We start from the raw sequence: 27,201 nt of genomic DNA on the forward strand, positions 1-27,201 counted from the left end.
GTGTTATGGACATATCTGCTCCTGACCCCTTCCTGGCCTGCACATCCACAGCAGCAAAGCCACAAGCCAGAGTCAGTTTATATCACCTCTGTGTCCGAGCAAGTCTGGCTGGGCTCATGTAGCTCTTATCGGGGGTAGGAGGAGGAGGGCAACTCTTCTCAAAATTTATTACTGAGGTCTGTAAGCTCTGGTCTTGTCAGGGCTGCAGTAAATGTCTTCTTTGGTGGTGGCAGTTGCTCCAAGCTCCGTGTCAGTGGGCAGCTGGTGTGAATCTCCAGCTTCAGTCAGCCTTCCACATGATGCATCTATGTTCAAAAAAAGCCCACGCATCCCCGCAGCTGTTAGTGCTGCAAAGGTTTGGCAGTTTCTTGCCAAACACACGTCAGCCACCTGAAAGCCCATGTAATGGTAAGGGTAGCTTCCTCCTGGGAATGAGGCGACTTGGCTGGGAAGCATGCAGAACTCTCTCACCAGGTGACAACACTGGACAGGCATTGAAGAGGGAAGGTACTGTTTCTTCTTGTATAAAACTGGTAGAGATTTAGAAAATGTCGTGGTTTGAGCCTGGTCAGCAGCCAACCACCGCAGCCGTTCACCCACCCTTCCCCGCCCTCCACGTGGGAATGGGGGAGAGAATTGGAGGAGTAAAGGGAGACTCGCAGGCTGAGATAGGAACAGTTTAATAATGGTAATAAAACAAGAAAAATTACAGTAATAGAAAAAATATAAACGAGCAATGCACAATGTAATTGCTCATCACCCGCTGACCAATACCCAGCCTGTTCCCAGCCAGCGATCCTGAAATACCAAGATCCCACAATCACAATCCTGGAAGCCAGAGAGAGCTCCTTCCCAACCACCCCTCCTCTATATAGTGAGCATGACGTTCCATGATATGGAATATTTCATTGGCCAATTTGGGTCTGGAGCTCTGGCCGTGCTCCCTCCCTGCTCCCTGTGCCCTTGCGCACGGGCAGGACATGGGGAGTCAGAGAGTCCTTGAGGTCTCAGTAGCAGCTGAAAACACCAGTGTGCTATCAGCATTCTTCTCATACCAAACCCAAAGCTAAATCCAAAACACAGCACTCTTCTAGTTCCCGAAAAGGAATATTAACTCTATTTCAGCCCAAACCAGGACAAAAAATAGTTTTCCAATAGGAAATACTCTTTCAAAACCTCTCACAGAAGAAATCCTGAGTAAGGCATTTGCTGACTTACTGCCTAAGTACTACATCTGAAGCAGATCACTTGCTGACATACTATGCAGGCTGCGAAATTGTGCAACTTGCCTAACTATGTACAAATCAATGATGCACAACCACCATTAAATATATATATATTTCATCTCGGCCTTTCTTTTCCTCTCTGTGGCCTCCTCTCTGTGCTCCTTCTGCAGAGAGTTTTTAACAAGGCAATACTGGCAGCAGTCAGAGGTACCACACCTGAGCTCCAGATCAGTACAGGCAGCAGGAGAACACAGCTCCCTCAGGTTTGTTTGGCTTTCTGCTCCTACCTAGAATAAACGGCACCATTTTCTGCAGACTTCCAGCCACTGTTGATGCATTTCAAAGAGAAGTGTCTAAATCTTCAGGGGTTTTGCCCTGATAGCAAGGTAAACTTCTGCCTTTCCAAACACTTCAGAGGCGCTTAGGAATTCCACTTCACCCACTTTCATTACTTGCTGGTAAGAAGATTGTAGGCTGTCTTCTCCCTTGTATTTCTACTGGGAAATACCAGATCGGCTTTAGTCTGGATGTAGATCTTGATTACTTGGAAGCAGTCCCTTGAAGTGAGAGTGAATGGAAAGGAAAGAGATCCCGTTCAACACCAAACTGGCAATCAAGGAAACGTAAATAAACCAAAATAAAGCAAAACCCCCAAAATTCTGAGGCAAAAGAAATAATTTGAATCAGTAATGAGATGGGAAAAAAGGGGAAATAATGGATGACAAACAGTTTACTCAGTACTTACTTGCTGCCCACAGCCTTTTGTCAGGCCCCTGAAACAAGGGGAATCTCTTGACCGGGGTCTCAAGGTCCCGTTCAGGCAATCCTGGCACTGGCTTTTGTAGGGACAGCACCTAACCCCTATCGCACGGTGTGTTTTCATCTGCGCCACAATCACTGTGCTGCGTCCAACAGGTTTTGAACAAATTGTGGCGTACTCTCTTTCATTACCTTGTCACTACTTGTGTGTGACATTACGTGTGTGTGAGCTGCGGAGAGGGGTGGCGTGCCAAGGGAGGGAGGGAAGGAGGGAACGAAGGAGAGAGGGAGGGAGGGAGGGAAGGAGAAAAGGGGGGAAGGAGAAAAGGAGGAAAGGAGAAAAAGAGGGAAGGAGGAAAGGAGGAAGGAGGGCCAGCCTGTGAGTGCATGGGGAGAGGCGTGAAGCGGTGTGAGGGAAGAGGTGTTGAAAGCAGGGTGGGAGAGGATTAGCAGGCTGAGGATTAGCCTTTATAGGCAAACAAGCCAGGGATAGGGAAGATGCTGACAGCCCACAAGTGTTACTGCAAATCCCTTGCAAGAGGAGGAAAACGACTGTGTGCATGTTTCACCACACAGATTGCTTCAGAAATTAGTATTGAAAGGAAAAGGAGCTCAGCTAATGGAGAGAGCACTGCGGATGCCGTGGCTGAAGGCTGCCAGGCGTGCTGCACCGAACACACGCTTTTTCCAGAGGCAGCAGAAGGATCACAGATTTGTCTAGCACTTGGGATTTGGGGGCTGTAGGCAAAATGTGGGGCCCTGCCTCTAAGTGCTCAGTACATATCTGGTGCAGAAACCTAAAAGCAGTCAAAAGGCTTAACTTGGCTCCTTTGTTCTTGCAGGAAGGAATGAAAACTGAAAACCTATCCAAGCCCTTAAATTACCTGGTGACTCTGATCAGTGGTTGAGAAGTTAGTGTGACGTGCTCCACACAAAGGCAACACAAAGGTGAGCCCTGCCCAGGAGAACTGAAATGCAAGTATGATGGGCAAGATAAAAGACTGATATAACGCAGAGAGGAGGAAGGTGCAAGGTAAGAATAACACAAGTATGACAAGGTCATGACAGTAGTTTCAACACACTAAGACTAGCTCTTTTAACAGGCAATCAGTGGCTCAGGTGAACTTTGGGAAGCAGTTTGGAAGACAATGCGGTTGCCGGGGGGGGGGGGTGTCCTCTTCTGAGGCTTAGGGCTAAATGACAGTGTGAAAGTGCTCCTTTGAAATATTGACAGCAACACCATCAAGACTATTGCTGGCTGAGGCGAAGGGCATCTTGAGATCTTGCTGTGCTGGATATTTGGGAAGGGGTTAGAGGCTTGCAAGCCAGCATTAACAGGCTCTGCTCCTGGCTCAAAATGACACTGTGATTCTGGACAACTTATTTTCCCCTTTGGTAGAGTTGGTTTTGTACAGCTTGCCTCCTCGTAAATCTCTTTGGGATGCTGGTAAATTTGACCTTCCTCGGTACAGTGCCTAGACATCACTGGGTGAAACCCCAAAAGTAGGATGTGGGAATGTCAGTAGAGCCTGACTGATACACAGTGCCCCGGAGAAGGAAATAGGTGAAACTAGATGGAGAGTGCCACAGGATTTGAATGAAGTTAGAACCGAACGGGCGATAGTTTAAGTGGGCCAAAAGTGCCAAGGATGCTGCTGGGAGTGGATTCAGGAGCGACAGTAAAACAGCGCAGCTTGTGCACAGCGCAGAGTGTGCTGGCTCGGTTACAGCTCTTCAACCACTGCCCGGCAGCGTGGCCACTGCCTCTTCTCTCACTCCCCTCTCTTCTGCCTCTCTGCTCTCGCCCCTCTCCTCTCTCAGTTTTTTTCTCTGTGTCCTTTGCCTCACTCCCTGCTGCCAGTTTCCCCAGCGCCGCAGTGGCCCACTCCCAGGGGCGAGGCGAGGGTGCTCCTGGAGCCGCCCGCACAGCGCCCAGCCGACCGGCGGCCACAGCCGCTTCAGGAACTCGAGCCCCATTTTCGGCAACGAGAGACTTGGTTTTGCTGTGGGTTTGAGGTTTTTTTCGGAAGATGTTGGCGAGGTCCCTAAATCTGCCTTCTGACAAGGGTGACCGGCACCTTGCTGCCACCACCTACAGCTCAGCAACCATCCACCGCCTCGACACGTGCCCCAGGCCAGGCTCCGCCGGGAAGGACCAGGGTCCCTCCATTCCTGCTCACGCCTTTTCGCTGAGCTCCCCCTCGAGCCTCACGGGCAGCCGGTGACCTGGAGCACGGAGGCGGCAAAATGTTAAACTGCTGGAAAAAAAAGCCACCGAAGTTAGGAGTGAACTTCGCGCTGGCCCCACCGTGACCAGATTTCAGTCCCCCTAAGACAAAGCGATGCGGAATTTCTAGGCGTGAAGGAGGTGGTTGTGAACGTTTGGGCACAGCCGGGATCGGGGCTATTCGCTCGGCGTTTTCCCTACAGCTGTGTAACCGCTGGAAGGAGCCCAAATATAACGAGCGTGAGACTTGCTGGGACGATCTGGAAGGGGCTGGGGGGGGGGCTGCCCCTAAGGAAGGGAAGGGTGAATGAAGTCTCCCGAGACTGGAGGGTGCGGGGAAAGGCGAGGCGGCCAGCCGGGACGCTCAGCGGCCTCGTCCCGTTCCCGGGGACGGTGCTCCCGTTCCCGGGGACGGTGCTCCCGTTCCCGTGCCTCGGGCAGGGCGGTGGGGAGCGGGTTTCCCCGGCCGGGAGGCGGCGGGCGCTGCCCGCTGCGGGGCCCCGGCACCCCCGGGGTCACGTTCCCCGCACGGCGGCGGGGGTGTGCCGGGGGCGGGGCGTGGCGGGGCGTGGCGGGGCGTGGCGGGGCGTGGCGGGGGCGGAGCGCGGGCAGCCGGGCGCGGGAGGCAGCGCGGCCGCGGGAAGGCATGCCCGGCTCCGCGCCCGTGCCCGGCGGCGGGAGGTGAGCGGCGATGCCGCGCAGGGCGGAGCGGTGCCTGCAGATCGCCCCGCACTCCCTGGCCATCGTCCTGGGCGCCGCGGGCGGGGGGCGGCCGGGGGGCGGTGGGGGTGCGGGGCCGGCGGCGGAGCTGGGCCGACACCGCATCGGCTACGAGATCTTCGCCGACTTCAAGCGGGAGAACATGCAGCACTTTTGGGACCGGCGGGCCACGGCGGCGGTGGCCGAGACCTTCTTCCTGGGCTGGATCGACGAGCAGGTGCTGCTGGTGCAGGGCAAGGAGGAGCACCTGGAGGTGCTGCGGCAGGGCTGGGCGCGCCGCTCCCTCAAACCCCCCAGCGGCTTCCACATCAAATGCCTGGGTAGGTGGGCCCGGGGGTGAGGGCCGGTGCCCCCGGGCGCGGCGGCGGCCCCGCGGAGCTGCCCCCGGAGCGCCCGCTGCCGGGCGAGTGGGGGGAGCCGGTGGCGGAGTGGAGTGGGAGTGGGAGTGGGAGTGGGAACGACGCGGCCCCGCCGCGGAATTTGCGCCCCCAAAAGCGGGTGGGCGCGGAAGGGGGTGAGCTGGGAGGGGGCCGGCGGCGTTACGGGGATGCGCTGCAAGTCCTCGGGGTTCGCCAAGGAGAGCTCCGGGCGGCAGCTGGGGGGTCGGGCTGGAGCGGTGCCTTCCCCCGTTTCCTTCAGCGGGCGAGGTTAAAACCGTAAATTGTAAATTTGGGGAATAGCCCCCTTGCAGGGGGAAACGCCCGCTGTCCCTCGGGCGCGCTTGTCTCGGGCGTTTCGCTGCCCCAAGGAGGGATCCCGCACCCTCCTGAGCTACGAGACCTTTACACAATTCGGGAATAACTGCTAACACTTACAAAGAGTGCAGGCTTTTAATTAGAGTTATTATCAGCTCATTAAAGATAATAATTTCTAACATTAGAAATTTTAAAAGTTCATTTTAGCATTGCTAGGCTTGCCCAACCAATTTTTCACTTTATATTTGGATCTACTTGGTAGCTCGAACTTGTGTCACAGTATTGTGAAGGTGTCTTCCATGGCAAGAAGTAGTAGCAGGAGCTGAGGAATGTTTTTGTTTGTTTTTTGTTTTGTTTTGTTTTGTTTTGTGTTTTTTGTTTGTTTGGGGTTTTTTTTGTGTTTTTTTTTCTTTTTGTGGTTTTTTTTTTTTTTTTTTTTGCGGTGCGAGGCAGGTAGCTTTTGGAGCAATAAATGGCAAGTCTGTCATGCCACGGTGGGCTGAAGATTCAAGTTACGGTGTGATCCCCCAGGGGAGTCCTGCCTGTGTGCTGTGTGGCCTAGGAAGGAGCACATCTCTTCCTGAATTTTCTTCAGGAAGAAGAAATATCTTAGCATGGATAACAAAAATTTTTGCAGCACTTATTTTGACATGGAAAAAAAAAAAAAACAAAACCAAAACCCCAAGAAATAAAGCTGTGGCTATTTGCTGTCTATAGTGGGGAGTAGCGAAGAGCAACAGACCTGAAGTTTTCCTTGGGATTTAAGGTAACTTGTAGCCTTCACAGCTTGAAACCCTTACCTTCTTTTATGGAGATAAGACGAATTATGAGGATTTGTTTTACTGCTGTTGAGGTTTCATTGCTTCCCACGGCCGCTGCAGTGATGACGGTGAGGCAAACTGTCTTTTCCTTATGGACAACTTCTATTGTCCGTGTCTTAGGCAGCGGGTACCTGGAACAGGTCACAGAGCTCGAGATGTTCTTTCTGCTCTGGGGGTTTCAGATCCTTAAAACAGGATACCCCTGTGCATTTCTTTTAAAAAATTATCTGAATAAAGTTCCTACAGATAATGGAGCTTGAATATTCAGTTTGTCTCAGTTTCCTTTTTTAGTTTTGGTTTTGAATGTTCCTAGCTGTCACTGTCCTTCTGGAATAGGCAATAAAGGGTCTGATCACTTCTGTTCACCTGCGGTGTCGCCTCTTGCAGTTTTCAGGCACTTCACTGTCACTCACTATTTCCCCATCAGACTTACTAGAATATTACTATTTCTTTGTGCTGAGGGGGAGTCTCAGGACAAGTTGTCCATTTGAAAATGAGTCGATGAACTTTTTTTTTTCCCTATCATAGTGAAATTCCCTCTGAACCTCTGACAACAGATGAGTGTTGAAAACAGGTAGTAAATCCTATTCTGGTGATGGAGAAGTTTTCCACCAATATTTAGAGGAGGGTAAAAAGTTGATAGACAGGTAGTGGGCTTGGGCTGTGGCTGAGGTTTGCATGGAACTGCTGTTCATGGCCAGAGACAAGAGGAGAAAGCCTGCATGTGCTTTCCACCCAAGGCTGTTAAATGCTGATGCCTTCGCTTTTGGAGCAAAGTGTGGTGGTAAGCGTAGAGATGCGGGCAGCCGTGAGTGCCAGCTGCTCAGCGTAGCTCGTAGGGCCTTTTTGGCTCCAGCTGGACCGAGGAGGAAGAGCTCCCGAATGAGTGCTGTCGCTTGAAGGAGTGTAAGGGTCAGTGTTTGATTTCTGGGGTGTCCCTGGACCTTATCCATTGGGCAAAATTCCTCAGCCTGCCGCACAGGAGGGCTGTTGAAGGGTGCGCTCTGACCTTGACGTTACTAAAGCCAGACATGGAATGTAAACAAGTCTTTGTGGCCCGTTTTAAAATATGGAAACACAACTTTTACTAGAAGTTCACGTTAATAAGTAAGCTCACTGGTGTGTAAATAGTATGCATTCCTTGGGGGGTTATCTTTGCTGTGCATTTGCAAAAGACTGGAGTAAGAAGTTTTAATTTGACTTTAAAAATAAAAAAATGCCTTTCAGTATTTGATTAAAGGGTATGAAAGAAGAGCAGGGACCTGTTGGAGCCTTACCTGTTGTGCAGTGTTCTTAGCAGTGGTAAATGAGATGGGAACATTGCTTATTTTCTTTCAAATTTTTTTTTTTTTTTTTTTTTCCACACCCAGACTGATAATTCAGGTCTAAGTAGATTGAACTTGCACTTACTGTAAAGTTAGGTAGTTAAAGAAGAATCAAAGTAACGGGCCTGGCCTGTGGGCATGAGCATCTGCTGAAAAGTGTGTAATTGTATTTTCAACATAATTAGGTGCCTAATGTGTAAATGGCAGTGACTGATTTAGGAGCTCTCTCACACTTTATTCTCCACTTTGCAGCACTAAGGCAGTAAACAGTACACTTGCAAACAAAAAGGAAAAGGCTCAATATGTTTCAGCTTTTAAAAGAAAGTGGTGGGTATTTTGGGCTGAGAGGGAAACCTGCCTGGTTGAGAGATGAGGAACAGTAATATTTTACTACTGTTAATAAATAACTGATGGGGTCAAGGGGAAAAAGTGGCATGGTATTTTTGATGAAGAGGAAGCTGTTGTTTCCTGCTGCTCGGGCCCAGGCCCTAGCCCCCCGCGCTGGGGTGGGAATAGGGGGTTGCCGTGGCTGAGTGTAGCAGTGAGGGGCTGCATGGCGCTGGCCCGGGGGGGTCTATCTCTGCACCCCAGGGCCTTTGGGGTACCCAGGCAATGCTGTGGCAGGTCGTGGGGTTGATTCTTGCCTTTTCTCATGTCTGTCTGGCTGGCTGCTTGCAGAAAGGCGGGGGTGGCTTTCAGTCCCACCTGCGCCTGGACCCTGGCTGGATATTGGGGTAGCTGGAAGATGAGAGCATCCCCACCTCCCACTGCTGCCTGGAAAGGAGCAAGGGACAGAAATGCCTCCTCTTCTCAGCTGCCACGACCTCTGTGCACAGGTATTAGGGAGCCTTGGACAACGCTTCCCTTCACCTGCATCGTTAAGTGCTAACGTGACCCAGAAATTACGACTGCAGCCTGACTTTCAAACCTCTGCTGGTGTTGCTGACATTTCTTGTTTTGCTGTGGTCCAGAGCCTTGTCTGGTCTCATGAGTAATGGGTTGTGATGGCCGTGGAGATAATAACTGGAGGAAAAAGTAGATAGTAAAATGTAAACCAGGAGGAGACTCATTGCTGAATAGTCTTCCCACTTTTAAGTCACCCTGGCTTGATAATGAAAAGTTCATGGAAGTGTAATCTCTAGTTAACAGGGACTGGACAGTCCTAGTATGCTTGGTGCAGGTATATCTGGGCCAGAAAGTATATGGATTAAAATCCATGTGAGATTCCAGTGTCTGGAGGTTCGACTCTAGAATTGATTAGACCCTATGATGAAATTGGGCAGGAATATGAAGCACATCAGGAAGTTGCTTTAGCACCAACAGCTTAGGCCTTGAGGATACAGGGGATGAAGTGTTTTACATGTGATTTAAAAACTTCTCTGGTAGTTTTCTTAAACTAAATGATTATGCCATGAAAGCTTGCTCAGTGTCCATTTTTTCAGTGATCAGAGTTATTAGGAAATTAGTGGGTGTATCTAGGTTTTTCAGTTGGCTGAAGGGGAAGCCTTGGGAAACATAAACAGTCTTTGAATAAACAAAACCCCCAAACCAGCTGATTTAGAGGGTCAAGGAAACCTTATGCAAACCTATAGGTTCCATGATGAAATTCATTGTCTTTGGTAACAGTGGTTGGAATCTTTCTTGTAATTTTGCAAGGCTTTTGCAACTTAAGTCTTTAATGAGCGTTCTTATTTTAATAAGATTTCTGTCTTTGACACACCTTCCATTTGCACCCACTAATATTTGTCATCCTGGAAGCTGAATCTTTTTTTCTCTTCCCCTTTCAGCTCTTCTATGCGAGGCACTGCTGGTGTAGCAGGATGCTCCACCTCATTTTCGTGTCCTCATTGCCTTTTGTGTTCCCAGCTGAAGCTTCCTTCTCTATCTCTTGCACTTGATTTCTGTGTCTTGGACAATGGGCATCTTTGAGAGGTTTTCATACGCTTCGTGGAAGGGCCGTGCCCTTTTCTAATGATTGCTTGAAAGGAAGTGACCAAACTTTATAGTAACCATTTGGTCATGTCCAGAGCAATTTCTCCAATTAGAAGCTGATGTTTCAAATGGAGTTTTCAAGAAATGTATGTGCAATAATTAAACTAACTAGCAGGAGTTATAATTCAGCAAAGTCGTCAGGGCCAGGCTGTTGTGCATTGTTCCTGCTCAGCCAGGCATAGGGGGGAAATGTTTTTTGCTGTGCTGGGAGCTGGAGCTAAGTGTTCCCTTTTTTTTTTCCTCTCCCTGCCATGTTCTCTCTTGCCACCAAAAATTAAATTAACACCCCACCAGTTTAGGTTCAGTAATTTTCACAGTGAGTTTTCCAGTCATTAGTGGATGATTATAGTGCAGCGTAAACTGTTGGACATTAAGTGTTATTCATCTATAGTCAGCCATAAAACATGAATTGTCTTTTTTCCTCCCAATTATCTCCTTTATATAATGAAAATTTCTTTTCAGTGAGGGAGCATTAGGTTTCATACTAATAAAACCTCAGAGGAGGAGTTTACTGCACATTCATCTACACCTTTTGTATGCCTTGTGGTATTACCATGGGAACTTCAGGGGATGTAAACCACAAATTTTTTTCTCCTCCTCTCCCACCCCAACTTAGAGCCAGCTAGAAATCCACTAAACACTTTTTATATCTGTGAGGTGGTTATTGCAGCCTAAAAAAACCCAGCAGAAGGTAAACTTAAGCTGATGGCCTGGCTAAGGTGCTTATGAATTTACTCCTAACTTTGCTTAAAGAACTAAACTGCTCAGAAGTGTTGGGTTGGGCCTTTAATGTACTTTGTAAAAGCAGCTTTTAGAGACTGGGGAGAGAGAAGCAAGAGCTAAATGTGTATGGACTGCATATAAAGTGCCTGATTTCTCAGTATGTGGTTTGCGCTTGTGTTTTGCGAGTGAAATCTTGGAGCCAGAAATGCTATTTGCTCTTTAAAGAAAGCTGTGGATGGTCTGCAAAAGTAATGCAGGTTGTCTAAAATGTATTGTGAAAATAAAAAGACAGAGGAAGGAAAGACATGACCTATTAAATTTAATTTATTTTTCTTTTTTTTTTTCTTTCACTCAAAGCAGCTTCTCTTAAAGAACCAAAATAAAATACACTGACGCATGCCATTCATTGTGCAACTCAAGTGAAGGATTTATAATGTAATAAAACGACAGAGGAAGGAAAGATATGACCTATTAAATTTAATTTATTTTTCCTTTTTTTTTTTTCTTTCACTCAAAGCAGCTTCTCTTAAACAAGCAAAATAAAATACATTGACGCATGCCATTCATTGTGCAACTCAAGTGAAGGATTGATAAGGTTAATGGCCAGCTAGTACTGTCTCCCCATCTCCTGCCCTGCCACAAAGAGCGCCATTGTATAGTAGAGAGTCCTTCCCAGTGGCAAATAAGTCATCCAGCCTTGCAAGTTAAGCGTACACTCCGTGTAAAGAAGTCATGTTGTATGGGAACCGTGGTGGCTGCGAGCAGCCCGTGGCCATGGGGCTCTGCCAAAGTCCAAGTGGCACCGGGACCCTCACACTCCTCATCTCTCTGTTTGCACGTGAGGGTCCCTCTTTAATTAAACACTCTTTGTCTTTGCTGGGGAACGGCGCAGCGGGTGTGCACAGAGTGAAGCCGTGTCAGGTGTTATTCCCAGCGCTTAAACAGGCTCCTGGGCTGCCAGCATCACCTGCCACCGGGCCGCTCGCTAAATCACCTTTCCATCTGTCCCGCTCTCCTTTTGGACATAGCTATTTTTGCTTTTAAAAAGGCTAAGGTGGATGGGGTGTCTGGGCGCCATGCAAGGGGTGGCCGTGGGGCCACCAGCCACAGGCACCCCCATCCCTCCTGTTCCTCTTCGCGATTTTGCAGCAAAGAAACTCAGCAATGTGTTCCCAACTTTGTCTTTGTAATTTGCTAGCTAGAGGCATGTTGCTTAATATTTTGTTTATCAAATTTTAATGATTTTAGTGGGCTAAGTTCAGACCTTCTACACATATTCCCACGGTTTAAAATTTAGCTTGAAATGGCTTTGTTTTGATTCCTGGAGAAATGTGCATTTAGTGCAGAGATGCCATAGGAAGGATCAGCCAGCGTACAAAAACACTGCTATCGCTGGGCTCGAGTGGCAGGTTTTTGATTCAACTCCTTTGTAAAGGGAGTGGTAACAAAGTTGGCGCGCTCTCCCAGCTCTGCTGGTGCTGTTACCTGGGGCCATTCATCCCGATGGTGAACCTGTCCTTTCTGCTGGCCAGCAGAATTACAGCTTGTCCCCCCGGGTAGGGCATGCCAAAGCTTCACCACATCTGCATTCAAGACATCCATTTAGAGGGAGTAGCAGAAAAGATGCAACCCAGACAGATCAGGTGTCCTCCAAGACTCTTGGCATCTAAAGCTACCTTCTGAGGAACATCACACCTTCCTTTGGCTTTGGCAAACACATGTTGGCAAGGCTCCTCTTTTCTTGGTAGTCAAGGAAAGGCTGAAGTATTTGAAGAAAATAAAATCTGCAACTAGATGGTGGTTTCCCCTGCAGAAGCTGTGGCTGTGTAAACGTGATGATGGGAGAAACTTCTTATTAAGCATTTTCTGCAGTAGCAGAAATTTAATGGGGTTCTAAAAATTCAAGCTCTCTCCAAACCTTGTTTCTTTTTTTTTTAAATACAAAAGGATAAATGTTTTGATTATTTTCTAATGGTGTTGACAGCTGGAAATGTTATTGCAGTCTCCAGTTTCCAGTATCAAAACTGCTCCCTGGGTGGGCCAGATCTGGAAAGGTTTTTAAGGCTATTATGTTCTTGGAATAAAATCCCTTCACCTAATACGTAAACATGCTTTCTTCTGTCCGGTGTACTTGATCCCTCAGCTTATGACCTGGGATTTCACCTCAGACCTGTGAGGAGAAATATCTGAATGTTAAGAATGTACAAACATGTATATTTTGATGAAACAAAGTGCTTTCCTGTTGACATTTGAGCAGGTCTTCACGGCTCCTTTTTTAATCGGGCTCCTGTTCTGAGCCACAATAGCAATAGAGGATGCATTCAAAGGTTGATAACTACCCAGGGAATCTGAATAGTGATTCTTCCAACTGCTTTTTTTCTGTATCAGAAAAGCCACGGTGTAATATTGCCATTGGCACATATTAAGCCTATTTTTGGCTTTCTTATGAAAGAAAGCCACTATACTGTGCACTTAAATATGCACAGTATAATGACTTCTGTAGTGCGTCTTCTGGAGCTGGGTATATTTCTAACCCATGAAATATGAGACTTCGTTATTGTTGTTCTGTGGGGGGGATGGGATGGGACAGCAAAACAGCAGAAGTCCTGAGTAAAATACAGTGGCCTTTTAGCTTAACCCTGAATTCTACTATCAGATGATTAACAATGGGATCTACAGGTGTATCAAATATTGCTCTTTTAGAAAGGCAAACCAGTTCACTTAAAATCTAGGAAACGGCTCCAAACTTGGTTCTTTACAAAATCTGTACACTGTGACAATGAGAACTATTTCTGTCTGAAGAGTGTGGTTTGGGTACCCTCATGAAGTTTTAGTTTTAAAGCAGTTTTTGCTAGCTGTTAGTGCTTCGGAAGGTACATATGCTTTCAGAGGAGAGCGAGGATGCCAGAGAGCCCATTGCTGGCCCCAGTACGGGGAATCCCAATGAAAGCGTGAAGAGGGGCTCTTGGAAAATGACAAGTCCCAGTGGCTTTCCCAATAACATGCCCTAAACTGCAGTGGCCAGCGGGACTAGGCTGGCCGCAGGGAAGGCTGATTCCTCCTTTTTGTGCTAGCAGAAGGGGAAGAAATATGTGTTTTGGGAGGGGAAGACCTGGGGCTGGACTGTGGCTGAGCAGAGGCTGGGTCGCCGCATTGGTAGCGGGATGGTGCATCGCTGTGTCCATCCTCGCCAGTAACTCCTGCTTATCTGCTGCCTTGAAGTTGCAAGTGCAGGAATGCAACGCCTCTTTCTGGGTGTTCACAGGCTGTCAAGGAGGAGCGGGGCTGCAAGAACCATGTTTAACACTGGAGCTGTAGAACTTGCAATATGTTTTTAACATTAGAAGAAGGTGGGTGCTGCCAGTGTGTTTGAGCTTTGGCAGCAGAGTCTTCGGTGTTGTTGTGGGGCTATAAAATGAGTATTTCTTCTTTAAAAATGGGAAATTTTTTTGTCCTTTAAAAAAAGCCTATACCAAGTCTAGTGAAACTTTTAGCTTAAGAAGAAAGATAAATGAATCATTGCTCTTTCAGACCGTAGTTGTATTTTCCACTTTAGTCATAATACCCATTAGTATCTTTCTATGTACAAAGAATATAGAAGAAATAGATAGGTTTCTGGATACATCAGCCTTTATCTAGGTCATTGTGAGGAAGACCTAATAGTCTGATGAATATGTTGCGTTTACTTACCTTGTCTTACTGGTATCCTTGGGTCCATGAGCTTATAGAACCCTGCAGCTGTGCCAATAGCAATGCATACAGTTCATTACTGATATGCCTTCCCAAAGAGATCAATCCAACATAAATGGGATTTATCACTGCCTGTTAACTTATTCTGTTCAAATGCTAGAGAGGTAACCAAAGTCCTGTAAACTCCATGGGATACTGCAGCGAACTTCTATATGTTTGGGGTGGGGTTTTTTTGTTCGTTTATTTGTTTTTTTGTTTTTGTTTGTTTGTTCTGGGGATGGGATTTGAACTTTTGGGGGGGGGTTTGTTGTTGTTTTTTTCCCCTTTTCTTTTAAGGGGGGTGTTTTAGTCAAAGGATTCTCAGTGTGTTATTTGACTGTCAATTGTGCTCAGCCTGCCCTTGAGCCTTCCAGCAGTTCCTCAGCCCATGTGGGAGTGGACTTTGCCCTTGCCTCCCACTCCGACAGACCGACATTAAATGTTTGCTCTCCTGCTTGTGCGTATTGCAGGGTTAGTGCCCAGACAAGTTCCCTTTTCATTGACGGATGAAATAACAATAGCTGGCACTAAGAGCAAGACAAGTGTTTTCTTTGGGTTTCCCTGAAGGGCCTCTTTTGTCTCCACTGTCTCCGCTCAGGGAAACCTGTACACCTTTCTTAATCCAAGGGTGCTGTTGAGATGCTCGAGCTTTTGAAGCCAGAAGTAGGTCAGCACCCGTGCAAAGATTTCCATCCACTCGGCTTGCCTGCTAGCGGGAGCCTCCTGGTGAGGCTTTGCGAATGGCCCCTGTCCAACGGGGTGGTCCAGGCTGCTGTGGGCAATCCTGAGAGCCCAAAGAAGAGGGTGAAACATCCATACCGCCGCAAAGGAGAGTAGAAGAAGGAGGACCTGGTGGACCGTCCCATACTTGGTGTTTATATGGCCGTTTAAGTCAAAGGAGGAGCAGATTGTGGACAGTCGGATGAGCCTGAATGGAGGTTTCCAGGTGCCTGGTGTTGCATGGTGTGTGGCCCTGGTCCGGCTGTGAGGAGTCAGCAACTCGTCTGGGCTGTTGGGATGTCCTATGTAGCTGCATGTTCGCAAGGCAGTTTAACCAGTTGAAAAACAGGATTTTAAGGTCTATTTTAAAGCAAAGACAGTATCTAACACAGTAGACATTATTAGTGGGAGGGGTTATTAAAAAAATAAATAAAAGGCTGGGAATTTTCTCCTTGGTTTGATTTGAGAAAACGGAATTTAAAGGGGCACATTCACCCACTGTTGCTGAAATGGGGCTGAAAAAAGCTTTAATGACACTGGGCTTTCCTGCTGTCATTGTTAATATGTCACAACTATCCTTTTGGTTAAAAAGAAATACCTTCTTGGTGCTACTGATTGAGAATTCCTATGCAGTTGAAGAGGAAAACATTAGTTTTGTGAGAAGCTGTGGAGAGGAACAGTCATGAAGGGGAAAATAATAACCTCCAACCTCTGCAATCTTAGATGCTCGAGAAACAAGTACGTTTTTCAAACTGGCATCTTCATACCAGACATCAGCCTTGTATAAAAGTCTCCTTTTTGAATATGAACATCTGGAAGGAGTGGGAGACCAAAAGAGAAGGGAGGTCGGCCAGGTTTTTAGTGATATGAACAGATAATCTTGGATGTAGTACTTCACGTGGTAGGGAAGAAAGTCTGATAGATGTCAGATCTGCTCTGTTTTTATTGAAACTTTAATAGTACTTAATGCATTTTCTTATGAGGTCTAGCTAGATGGCATCATCTCCATCTTTCATCAGATTGAGAGATGCCTGCAAGGTGGGGATGGAATAACATAGGACTCATAGGGCTGTGAAGCTCTGCAGTGTTTCTCAAAACTTAGGGCGATTTTCAGCTGTAATTCCTTCATATAGGGGTGTGTGTGAGGTCTACATAATGTTTTAAGTGCTGTATGAACAGAGGTTTCCCATAACTTAGAGTGGTCTTGATTCAACAAGATGCAGATGCCCACATGTTTACATAGCAAATTAAGTCCGACTTTGGTGGGTGGACTCACATTTTTAAATATAGGCGTGTTGTATGTTCTTGTATTTGCCTGACTGTTAAGAGATATGCTAGGAGCCCTTTCAGAATTAAGACTGCAAAATCAGGACTTGTATTCTTTGCATTTTTATTTTTAATGTGTACAATCCTTTGAAAAATAAACAGCAGAAGAGTTCATCCAGGGTCTGTAGGTGCCTTCAGGATAAGAACAAAGGGGAAGTCTTAATTAATACTTCTTCAATAAAAATATGAAGAGGAAGTCTTAATTAATACTTTGTCAGTAAAGATGAAGTCACAAAAAGTAGGCAACTTGACCTACAATCATTCTGGTTTCTTTCCTTGGGCAGGAATTAGTGGCTGTCATCTTGTAATTTTTTTATTTATGGCAGTAGCTTGTAGCATTTAGTTTAGAGATTTCTTATTAATTCAAGTTCTTTGGTTTTGTTTCTAAGCTATTTTCTGATTGTTAGTCTGTCTTTATTAGAAGTGTACAGCTAGAGCTCCTTGGTGAAGCTGATGCTGAATAGCTATTGCAAGGTCTGCAGGGACTTGCTTCTTGGCTACCTTTCAAGTGCAGTATGGCTGTAAAATGTTTTAGTGTCAGAATCACTACATCTATCACTGTTCTGCTTTTTTCTGTCAATAACTAGTCTCATTCAGTGACATATTTGATCTTAAAGAGGAAAAGCAGATTTATCTGTGTGCCAGCACATGAGTATTTTTCATTTTTCTGCTCGGATAATTGTTGGGCTTCAGATTTCAGTGGTTACTTAAATTAATCTCAGTGCTGTCTTTCCAATCTCTTCAATGTTTGTGTTGAGAGAGAGGCCAAAACATATCCTGTCTGTTGGAAGCTACTAGACACCAGTCATCTTACAAGATGGAAGAAATGTGAGCTACAGACTTGAGTTGATTTTTGTGATGAGTGATGGGGGTAAAAAGGAAATAATTTTGACAGAACTTTTTTCCCACTAGCTAGGAAATTGTTGAAAAACTGGTGCATGTTATTTCAATTTTTTGTTGGTTTTATGCTGGTGAACACTTTTACTCAGTGGCTTGTGCACCAGTTTCCAATTCCTGAGGATTTTCCATTGCTTTGAATCATTTAGATTGCCTCCTGTCCCAGTGAGTAATCACCTGTTAGTGTAGTGGTCCTCAGCTTTCTTTACTTTGCAGATTGCTGACTTTCTAGCAGAAATACAGCAAGTATAAATGGTGCTTTTTACTTTTACCTTTCTGTAGACCTTTTGGAAAGGTGTTCACAGATCACTTGAGGTTCTGCAGACCCTGAGTTGAAAACCACTGACCTCACCAAGCCCACCATTTAACATCTGAGCGTGCAGGAACCTGTGCAGCTGAAGCTTGTGCTCCTCTACCAGTGTGCTAAAGACTTCATCAAACCTTCTCTTCTCATAGTTCAAAATTTGTCATCTGTGGCAGCTACCCTGAACCTCAGTGCTTGCTCTGCACCTTTTCCACTTTTCCTCTTTGCTCCGAGGACACCTGTGGTGGTAACTCTTGGAGCAGCCTGCCAAACTATGTGCAGGGATGGCTGGCACTTTGTGGGTTGACTGTTAGAAAGCTTGGTCCAAACGTTGCTCCTTGTCTTGTGTTGGACAGCACAAGTGATCTGGGGTGGAGAACTTGGTGGCTCTGTCAGATCAATGTTGTGCTGGGCACTGAAGTGCTGACATCTCAGTACAAACACCTAGATAATTATACTCGTGTACGAGGTTCCTTGTGAATGAGAGGTAATCTGTAAATAGGCAACTGAGCAAAGAATTCTTGCTCAAAACCTGCCTGGATTTGCTTTACCTGTTTTCTCACCGCTTGGGCTGTAGTAATTACTTGCTGTGGCACCCCTCAGCCTGCTTCATGAATGAGTTGCATGCATAAGTCTTTTGAAAGCTTTAGTAGAGCTATGGTGAGTTTGCAATCACAGATACTTAGATACGTGTTTGGCTTGAATCTAGAGCCACAAACACATAATACTTCATAAATGGCTATCCTTACTTTATTTGCTCTGGTTGCACATTAAGAAAATGAATGCAGGGCCTATCGGGTCAGTAGACATAAGAGTAGTCATGTCATACTGTCCCAGTCTGTGGTCTTGCACTTTTGGTATATGAAAACACCAGTAGTGATTGCATAGTGTTGCAGAAGGGAACTGGAGCCCCTGATGGGTTATATGGTGTTTCTTTCACTTAACTGAAAATAACGATTCTTGTGTTATATTTCTTATAGGTTTTAATACTGTATATGACTTCTCACAGGCTTGTTCTTCCCTAATTATGGTAAGAAAAGATGAGATTTGCACCTGAAAGCAACCCTGCATTTTCTACTGAAGCATGTTTGTCAGTACTGTCTGTTTCTTTTCTCTCTGTGGCAATGCCCAGAAGTACATCTGGGGAACTGACCTACTCTCATCCTGGAAAAGCAAGGGTGGAAAGGGAGGTAGTATCTTGTGGGATTTTATTTTTCCTTCTTGAACTCATGGATCTCAGCTCCTTTGCAAGATGACCAAGCTCTGTTTCATCGTTAGTCTCCTTGATTTTTCCTACATGTGTTGCAGCTTAAGATATACGTATCTGAGCTAGTTTTGAGCTAGCCAGCTCAGGTATGGTTTGAATTCTTCAACTCCAGCAATAATTATGGTTTTCAGCAGTAGCTAACTCCCCTTGCTGCTTAGGCAGCCTATGATGAGCTGCTGCTGTAGTGACTTACATCCCTAGATTAAAGCTAGCTCAGGCTTATCTAGACTACATTGCATCGTTGGGATAATGTAACCCTCCTTTACAAACCGAGCTGTTGCAGTGAATCCCTCAGGGCTTTTTGCTTCCTGCCTTTTGAATTTCTTTTTCTGTGAACTTAGCAAGTGTGGCTTTTACCTTTATCTATGACTGACCTTTTCTCAACGCTATCTCTCTGCTTAAAAGTTTGTACCAGCATGCAAGCCCTTGTCTTCCTCTCTGCTGGTGGATTTTTGCCAGGATCACACCAGCCTGATGAAGTGTCCATAACAGCCTGTCCCTTCCCAGCCTACCTGTCACCCTGCTGCTTGCGTCATTGTTATTCTTCTTTTGGCTCTGCTCTAGCTGCTTCTACAGTTTCCACTTTCCTTGGAGACATCTTGTCTCTCCTGATGGCTCCAGAAATGTCATTGGCTGCATTTGGCACTAGCTGTGGCTGAGCCATCAGAAGTTGGCTCTTGGAGTGGATATGGTGCTATTTTGCTTTGAAGTCAGACCATGCATTTTGTAAATGGCATTTTTTTTCACCCTTAAAACTATGAGATTGTTAAGGCAAGGTATGGTGCCGAACAGCGTGGGAACAATGGGGTTGAGAAACCATCTGCTGGGACCTAACAGGGTAGATATGGAAAGTGCCTGAGTCAATTTTTACCGTGTTGTCCCTAATTTGCCTTTTTTTATCTCTGCTTCCACTTCATTAAGGAGGGTGCAGGTCCATTTTCAGATGTTTGACTACAGAAGTACAGCCCCTCCTCACCATTTTTAGCAGGAACTGAACTTCCCTTTGTATCTGCACTGCCACAGTGGTTTGAGCTGGTGTGGGTCAACACCAGGAAGGTCTCCCAGCCTTTATTCTCAATTTTGCTCTGACACAGGAGGCCACAGTGAGCCAGCTCAAGGACAAAACCCTAACCTGGGAGAGAGGGAAGGATAAATTGCTGTGTGCCTGCAGCCTTATCGTCTCTTCATTATAGTCTGCAAACAGGTATTTGTGGGATTGTAAGGTAATTTGGGTAGGAAGGGACGTCTAGAAGTTTCTGGTCCAACCTCGTGCTCACAGCCATGACATTGAGCCAGGCTGCTCCCATCATCTAACCTGTAACCCTCTGTTGAAGACAGCAGCAGCTAACAGCAGCCCTGGTGGATCTCATGGATGATTTCCACATTTCCTGCATGTTTTGCTGTGGACAGGTCCTTTTGTAATTCTGGGTCCTGCATAACAGGTTCCCCTGGTCCTCCTGCCTCTAATTGCTCTGTGTAATGGGAGACTTGAGGGCACCCAGCACCATCTGGCTGGCTCTTCCACCCACACTGTTTGGACACCAGCTTTTTTTGAGGCAAATGGGATACCTTCTTGAATGCACAGCTATGAATAAGATTAGGCAGCTGGTGACTTTGGTTGCAGTGTGCTGCTTTTTTAAAAACCAACCAACCAAAGTACAAAAGCCTGCTCAAAATATTGTCCTGCCTCATCCCTATTTGTCTGTTTTGACAGATTTTTAAGGTGATTGGCAGACCCATAGTTGCCAGCAGCTTTTTATAGGAGGATGTCTTCTTACTGTGCCGCTTGTTCTTGGGAAAGACTTTTTTTTTTTTTTTTGCCAGCCGCTTAATCTATGGTTTAATTTTTTTTTTTACCAGAAACCCAAGAATAGCTGCTTTATGTAATTGTGATAGACCTTTTGAAATGGCCAGTATGCCTGCCCTTTCTTTAATTTTAAATGCTGAGAAATTAGGTTGTAATGACTTGGTGAATGAAAGTTGTGGAAAACAAATTAACCAAGTGCTCTTTCTTTCTTTCATAACCTCATTTTCCCACTTTTGTGACTGCAGTTGACCTGATCCTTGTGCAACCACAGTCTTTTTACACAGCTCATTAAATCATGCTTTCAGTCTGTCTTTAGACTCACAAACTGCTCTTGTTAGTGAGCATTTCCTTCTTATCTCCCTCCTTTCATGCTTATCTCAGCCTTTTGGCAGAAAGCACTTAATGGAGGCTGTGGGCCTTGAAGTTGGCCTCTGTGAATAGAGGGGAGGAGGGGACATTGACCATTCACACTTTAATTTCAGTGTTACTACAGCCTGATGGGTACCCTCTGGGCTATGAAAATACATGCTTCATTGATTTGCAGAGAATTAATCTTCTGCATAAATTATTTTAAAACCCCCAAACCCTAATTATGCAGTTTTGCATAAACTGTGATGTCACTAAAACACAGAAAACATACAAAGTTTGTAAGCTTTTTGGCCCATCTACTACAATTCCTAATACAACAGATCTGTTAATCTCTCCTGATGCAGGGTAAGGCTGTGTTCCCTGTGGCTGATCAGCAGATTTGGGTGTCTACACCACAGTGGATCTGGAAGGGACTAGTTAAAGGAAGAAGCCAAGTAATTGGATGACCCTTGTGCTTTAGGAGCAGTTACCTAAACCCTGATGGGTTGCTGGAGAAGGCAAGCTTGATAACTATAGAGCTTCCCATCCCATCTTACATAAACGACCCAACTTTAATTTCAATTGGGCGAATTTTCCAGTGATGGTAGGAGTTAGGTTGTGTTTCTAGTGAAACGAGAAATAAAGATGCCTGAAGCTAAGGGGAACACAGGAGAGAAAGAATATATGAAAACACAGACTTTGTGATTTGTCTTACTCTTTCTTCTAATATCTATTTCCTCTCTTCTTGCCCAAGAAAATATGTTTTTCTGTTGAATTATTAACAGATCAGCTTCCGAGGGTCTAGCCAGGAAATACTTTCTCAGTCTCCAGAAATGAGAGTGCTCTCTCAGAAACAATTTACAGCTTTCATCATGGTTGTGAAGATAACATGAATAATGGCAGCTGGGTAAAACTGTTCTGTAAGTGCTAGAGCCAAACTCACCCTGCACTCAGTAAAGAGGGGAGGTCACACTTTTTGCAGTTATTTCAGGCTCTGAAGGCTGCTGGTAAAGTTGAATATTAATATTATTTAGTTGCTAGCAAGAGTGAATACATTTTTCTATTATCTTCTAGACAAAATGTATCTTTCTTTGTCGCGCCAAAAGTGGCTGGCTTCAGGTGAATCATAGAAAATATGGTGGGCTAAAATGAAGCAATTCTCTGTTCGTGTGTTTCAGTTATTCTGCTTTACATTTAAACAGTTCAGAAGTATGTGTGTCTAAGCAAGGTTTACTGCCAGTTGAGTGAGATTATATACCTTCCCTGATGGCACAACTCGTACAAAATATGCTGCCCAAAGCATTGTTAGAAATACAATATAGTGGCATTTGCAAGCCCAGGCAATTATATACAAGATTTTCTAAATGTAGAATCTAGAGATGTCTAAGACATTGGTAAGGGCATGCCTGACTTTATTAGATAGGAGTCTGTTCTTTGGCTTTATTAGATAGGAGTCTGTTCTTTGGCTTTATTAGATAGGAGTCTGTTCTTTGGCTTTATTAGATAGCTTTAGTGACTTGATCAAAGAATAGACTCTTTTTTTTTTTTTTTTTTCCCTTTCTGACTAGCTAGCAGTGTCTGGGCAAGCTATCTCATGCTGCTAGATCCTGATTCCTTGAAAGTAAAAGCATCGTCTTGTTTCTTTGGAAGTTTCTGAAATTTATGACTGTACATTGTAAATGGGGAGGGGAAAAATGTCGATGTTGTGTTAAAAGGATTATTCTTGATGCAGTTTGTATTTCCTTCTTACAGCCCACTTGCCACTCATTTAAATGAAATCTCTCTTCCTTCCCCATTCCATGTTTGTGCTGTGTGTCAGCATGTGTATTCTTGTTTTTGGTGGTGGTTCTGGGCATCCCACACTCCCGGCACTCCTGACCAGGAGTTCATGTTGATGACTGGACAATGCTGAGAATGCAGATGCACAACAAACAAAATTAAAATGTCTTTGTTCTGTTTAAGAACATGTTTGTTAGGTAGGTTTAAATGCAAGGGTGTGAATTATCTTCCTAAATACAGTTGAGTGGGTTTGTTTTTTTTGAAGGTCACACCTTTTCCATTGGAGGAGTTCTTGTGTATTTATTCTGGCTGAGAAGACAACTGGACCAAAGGTTTTTGCTCAGCCTTTTTTAGGCAGCAGCCAAAGTACTCAAGGCATTTTCTGTCTAACAGATAGGAAAACATTTGAGAAACATACTCAAGTTGATAACAGAAAGGTAAATAGAAAATTGCAGAAACAAAGGCAGGAACTTAGGCTTACTCTCTGATTTTTTGAAATTTATATTGTTTTGCTAGTTTCTTTCAAACTTAATGTATGATTTTTTTTTTATTATTTTTTTTTTTTTGTTCTGTAAACTTGTGGTTTAAGAAATAGAAAATAAACATGAAGATGATAGGATACCAATGTATAACCACCGTGGGGCATAGGTATGTTGAATACTGTGTGAAGTTTGTTTTCCCAAGTTGGAAAAACCCACCAAAAAAAAAAAAAAAAGGTGTGTGAAAAAAGCCAGGGAACTAGAGAAGGTGCAAGAAAAGGTAACAAGAGTGCTCCAAAGCACGGAGCAGCTATGTCAAGGAAAGTGGTTGAATTATGAGTACCATGGAAGAAATGAGTAGAGCAATGATGTTTTTCTATCTTTTTGGATATAAGGATTTGGGAGTATGAAATTAAATTATTAGAAGGTAAGCTTGAAACAAACAAAAGAGCTACTTTTTCAAAAAACATAATAAAATAATGAGAAAGTAATGTTTTGAACTTTTAGCATCCTTGTATCTTATATGAAAGATTTATCTTAAAAAAACAAAAAAACAAACCAAACCAAAAAGAACCCTAACAAAACAACCTTTCCCCCACCAACCTGGAAGTGTTTCTGTCCAAAAGTAAATAGATACATTAACAGAAGAAAACTCTGGCATACAGAAGAACTTCTTTGTGTGCTGCCAGACCTTGCCTGGCTCCGCCTGAGACTAACGTGGAGCCGGTTTCTGTAGCCACAGATGGCTCCCAGAAGAGTTCACAGGAGGAGTCGCGCGTGGAGATGCTCCCTTTTCTGCTTCGTACAGCGCCGGTCCCAAGGGCCAGGGGGAAGTTCCTTGACTGTGGTCTCCAGGCAATGAGCGTTTGCCATCCACGGTTTGCCTTGGCTGAGGAGGTGGGCAGTGGGCACTGGAGACAGGGAGCCCCTCTTGCCGAAAGCCCAAGCCTGGGGTGCATTGAGCAGAAGATCCCAGCCTGGAAATGCTGCGCTTGAATTCCCCATGGTGGGTTGAAGGGGGTCAGCGCACTGGTATGCCGCCTATTATACAATCTTCCTTCTACTTTTACAGACACCTCATTTTCTTCATTTGGTAATTTGCTTCAAGGACCAGAAAAGTGAGTCCGTGGAATTTGCCCCTGTTCCTGAAAGAAAAACCTGGGGACCTCCCAAGAACTTATTATAGGGTTGTAAGGACCTACATGAAGCCTTGGTGTTTATGTAGGAGATATTTACTACAGTATTCATTTGAAAATGGACTGTTTTACTTAAAAATGCCAAGCTTGGAACAGAGTGAAGCACATTAGTGGTTTTTTGGTCCTGATCTCTGAATATGCCCAAAGAGGAGATTAGATGTTTCTTCATAGGTGTAGATATAATAACATTGGTGTGATTACTCATGTGAATATTTTCCATAGTGTGATTGTAAAGTACAAATCAAATATTTATTAAATATCCCAAATGGATAACACGTGATGCAGGAAGGATTGGAAGAATTCTTTTGTCACCTCTTTTGAATAGCATGAGCAGAACAAAGATAACATAATTCATTAATACTTCCAATAAAAGAAAGGAAAAAAAAGTTAAACTATTTGACAAGTAAAAATATACATGTTGAACTCTTGTGGAACATAGGGTCTCACATTGGGTCTCATTAAGGATTTTTGCTCATTTCTGGTTGTTGCTTAGGGGTTTTTTTGGTATATTTTTTTTTTTTTTTAATGTTCCTGGTGGAATAATTCAGTGTGGCAAATAACATAGCATGAAACAGTCATAGTGGTCTTTCTTTCTGTTGGTATCATTTCTTAGGGATCGGTCCACCAATGAGAATGATTTCCCAGTTTTGGCTTATTGTATAAGGCTTTACATAGGGTAGTAGGAAGGACAAGAGTAGCTGGGCCAGCTCTAAATAATGTAGGGAACACCAAGTAGCAAGATGGTTACTTGAGAGAGGCCTTTCTTACACCATCTTATGCAGTAGTTTGAGAAGTAGTTACTGGGAAGTCTTTCTCTGCACAAAGGGTGGTTTCACATGATGCAACAACCTGAATGAAGAGCTCATCGGTGTGCTCCTGTGACTTACCTCGTGTTGACATGAACTCTAATGGGGTGTCCTCAAGAATTGCTTTGATTTGCCAGCTCTGAAGAACACAAATAGCTGAGCCGTGCACACCCTTAATATGGCAAAAATGTCAGGAGTGGTGGGGATGGAGGAAAGGCTCGCTCCTGCAGATTGGGGCGTAAGGTCCAGCCCACATAGGGTGTTGGCAGTTCGTCGGGGTAGTGAGAGGGGAAGCTGAGTATGTTAGGGACTGTGCCCTTAGCTGCTGTGCTTGTGTGCAAGACAGACAGATGACCATGTTAGGAACAAGGCTTGCTGATGCTGGTGTGGCAGAGTAAGGAGAAAGAAAAAATTTTCAATAATTAGTCCTTTGCAATCTCTTTTCCTTGCTGTGGTGGCTTCAGCACAATTGAATATTATTCTCAGAATCACACCCTTGTTTCTTTTCTTGCATCTGATAATGTGATTCAACATCCTAGAGCGGCAGCACACCTTGTGAAATGCCACATCCCATGAGAAGGCTTTAAATCCCAGGGGGTGCTTTGGGATAACCACTCTCTCATGCTTCAATCTGCTGGGCAGTGCAGAAAACCAGATTTTTGACAGAGCATTTATTGTACTGATACCTGCAAAATCGAAGTAGGTTTGCATATTAAGGAGCATTTATGCTATAAATGCATGCAAGGGAATCAGGCCTTCAAGCTCAAGAAAACTAAAACTTTTGGCAGCAAATCCTAACGTTAGAGCTTAGTCTTTTGTATGACCCAGCTGGCCCAGCCAGCCAGATTGTTGTCAGAGAGACAGCATCTCTGTATGGGATGTGTCCACTGTCAAATCAGTGTTATGGAGAACAGAGGGAAGAGAGAATGGAAATAAAAGAATTGGACAGAAATAGTAAAACTGAAAAGAACAGTTGGGTTATATTAATTTGGAGAGGAAAGCCAATGTATGTCATTCTCTGGGTCTTGTACATGTATGTTTGTATACTGTGCTGTGGTGGTGGCCATATGCCCTGATGTGGCTGGGGTTTCATGGTTTTGGCCTTCATGTAAGCAGAATGTTGAAAAGACTCTGTCTTGAAGATTTAGAAATAATTTGTAAGTTTAATGTAATACTGTATATAGAGTGTTTAATGATCAAAACTTGAACAGAATAGACAAGGAGTGGCTTCTTGAAGAGCTGGGTTTTGTTACTGCATTTTGGGTTCCCAGTCTCCTTTTCCTCAAAACTTTTCTTCCTCATTAAAATACTCAGATGAGACGAGACATGTTAGCGTGGAATCCCGTGACTTTCCTTGCCATTGCATAGGGTTGCTCTGCTGAGTATTTTGGAGGATTTATCACTGTGTGGTCCTGTTTTCATTATGGGTACTTACCTTCTGCTTCTAAAATAGTGAAAAAGCTTTATAAATTAGGGCCTTTAATCTTTGCTTTGGGTAAGCTTTTTTATTACAGGGCAGCAGTCTAGCAAAGTGCATCTTCACTTGCATCGATCTATATAAGCATACTGGTTTTGCCCTCTCTCTTGCTTCTGTCTTTGTCCAGCTTACTAGTTGCCTTGTGGAAGCGAAGATATGTGGGTCTTGCTGGCTGACTGGCAAAGCCTAACTCATTTTGCTCTAGGCCATTTCTTGAGTTTACGTTACAAAAGGTAAAACCCTTTGACGCAGTGCAGAACAGAGGTTCAGCTATTATGGTTGTAATTATCTCAGTGAAGAATGCAGGATTGTTAAGTGCTGCTGTCAAGCTAGGGTGAATTTTAGACCTTTCTGACAGGTAAAGAAGGCTAAGAAATAGCCATATTTTTCTCCCATGGCCTCATTTAAAGGTGATGAAGGACCTTCCTTCTCCTGCCTTTTCTCTTCTGCAAAATACATAACTTTTGGTTAAGAACTGAGTTTGCTGCCATCTTCCCCGTGCAGTCGTGTGAGCAGTTTCAGCTCAACGAGGAATGCTTGATGTAATCTTGTGAAATTAGGCACATAGGTGTGTTGTC

At 44.8% G+C, this 27,201-nt stretch overlaps 2 protein-coding genes across 3 annotated transcripts in view; both read left to right on the forward strand.

Moving 5' to 3' along the window:
* Nucleotides 1-4,837: 4,837 nt before the first annotated feature.
* The window catches only part of LOC122154871 (storkhead-box protein 1-like), a 68,134-nt gene continuing 45,770 nt past the window's right edge, over nt 4,838-27,201 (forward strand). Inside the window, exon 1 of one of the 2 annotated variants that reach the window (XM_042807789.1) lies at nt 4,838-5,252. In XM_042807789.1, coding sequence (XP_042663723.1) covers nt 4,904-5,252 — 349 coding nt within the window. In that variant the 5' untranslated portion in view covers nt 4,838-4,903. The remainder of the gene's footprint in view (nt 5,253-27,201) is intronic. The other variant, XM_042807790.1, reaches the window with a different exon arrangement.
* Nucleotides 5,087-27,201, forward strand: part of STOX2 (storkhead box 2) — a 148,010-nt gene continuing 125,895 nt past the window's right edge. The window contains exon 1 of the mRNA XM_042807788.1: nt 5,087-5,149. The gene's annotated coding sequence lies outside the window, so the exon portion shown is untranslated. The remainder of the gene's footprint in view (nt 5,150-27,201) is intronic.

The sequence above is a fragment of the Tyto alba genome, unplaced genomic scaffold (assembly GCF_018691265.1).
Source record: "Tyto alba isolate M040663 unplaced genomic scaffold, T.alba_DEE_v4.0 Super-Scaffold_6, whole genome shotgun sequence".
NCBI classification, from domain to species: domain Eukaryota; kingdom Metazoa; phylum Chordata; class Aves; order Strigiformes; family Tytonidae; genus Tyto; species Tyto alba.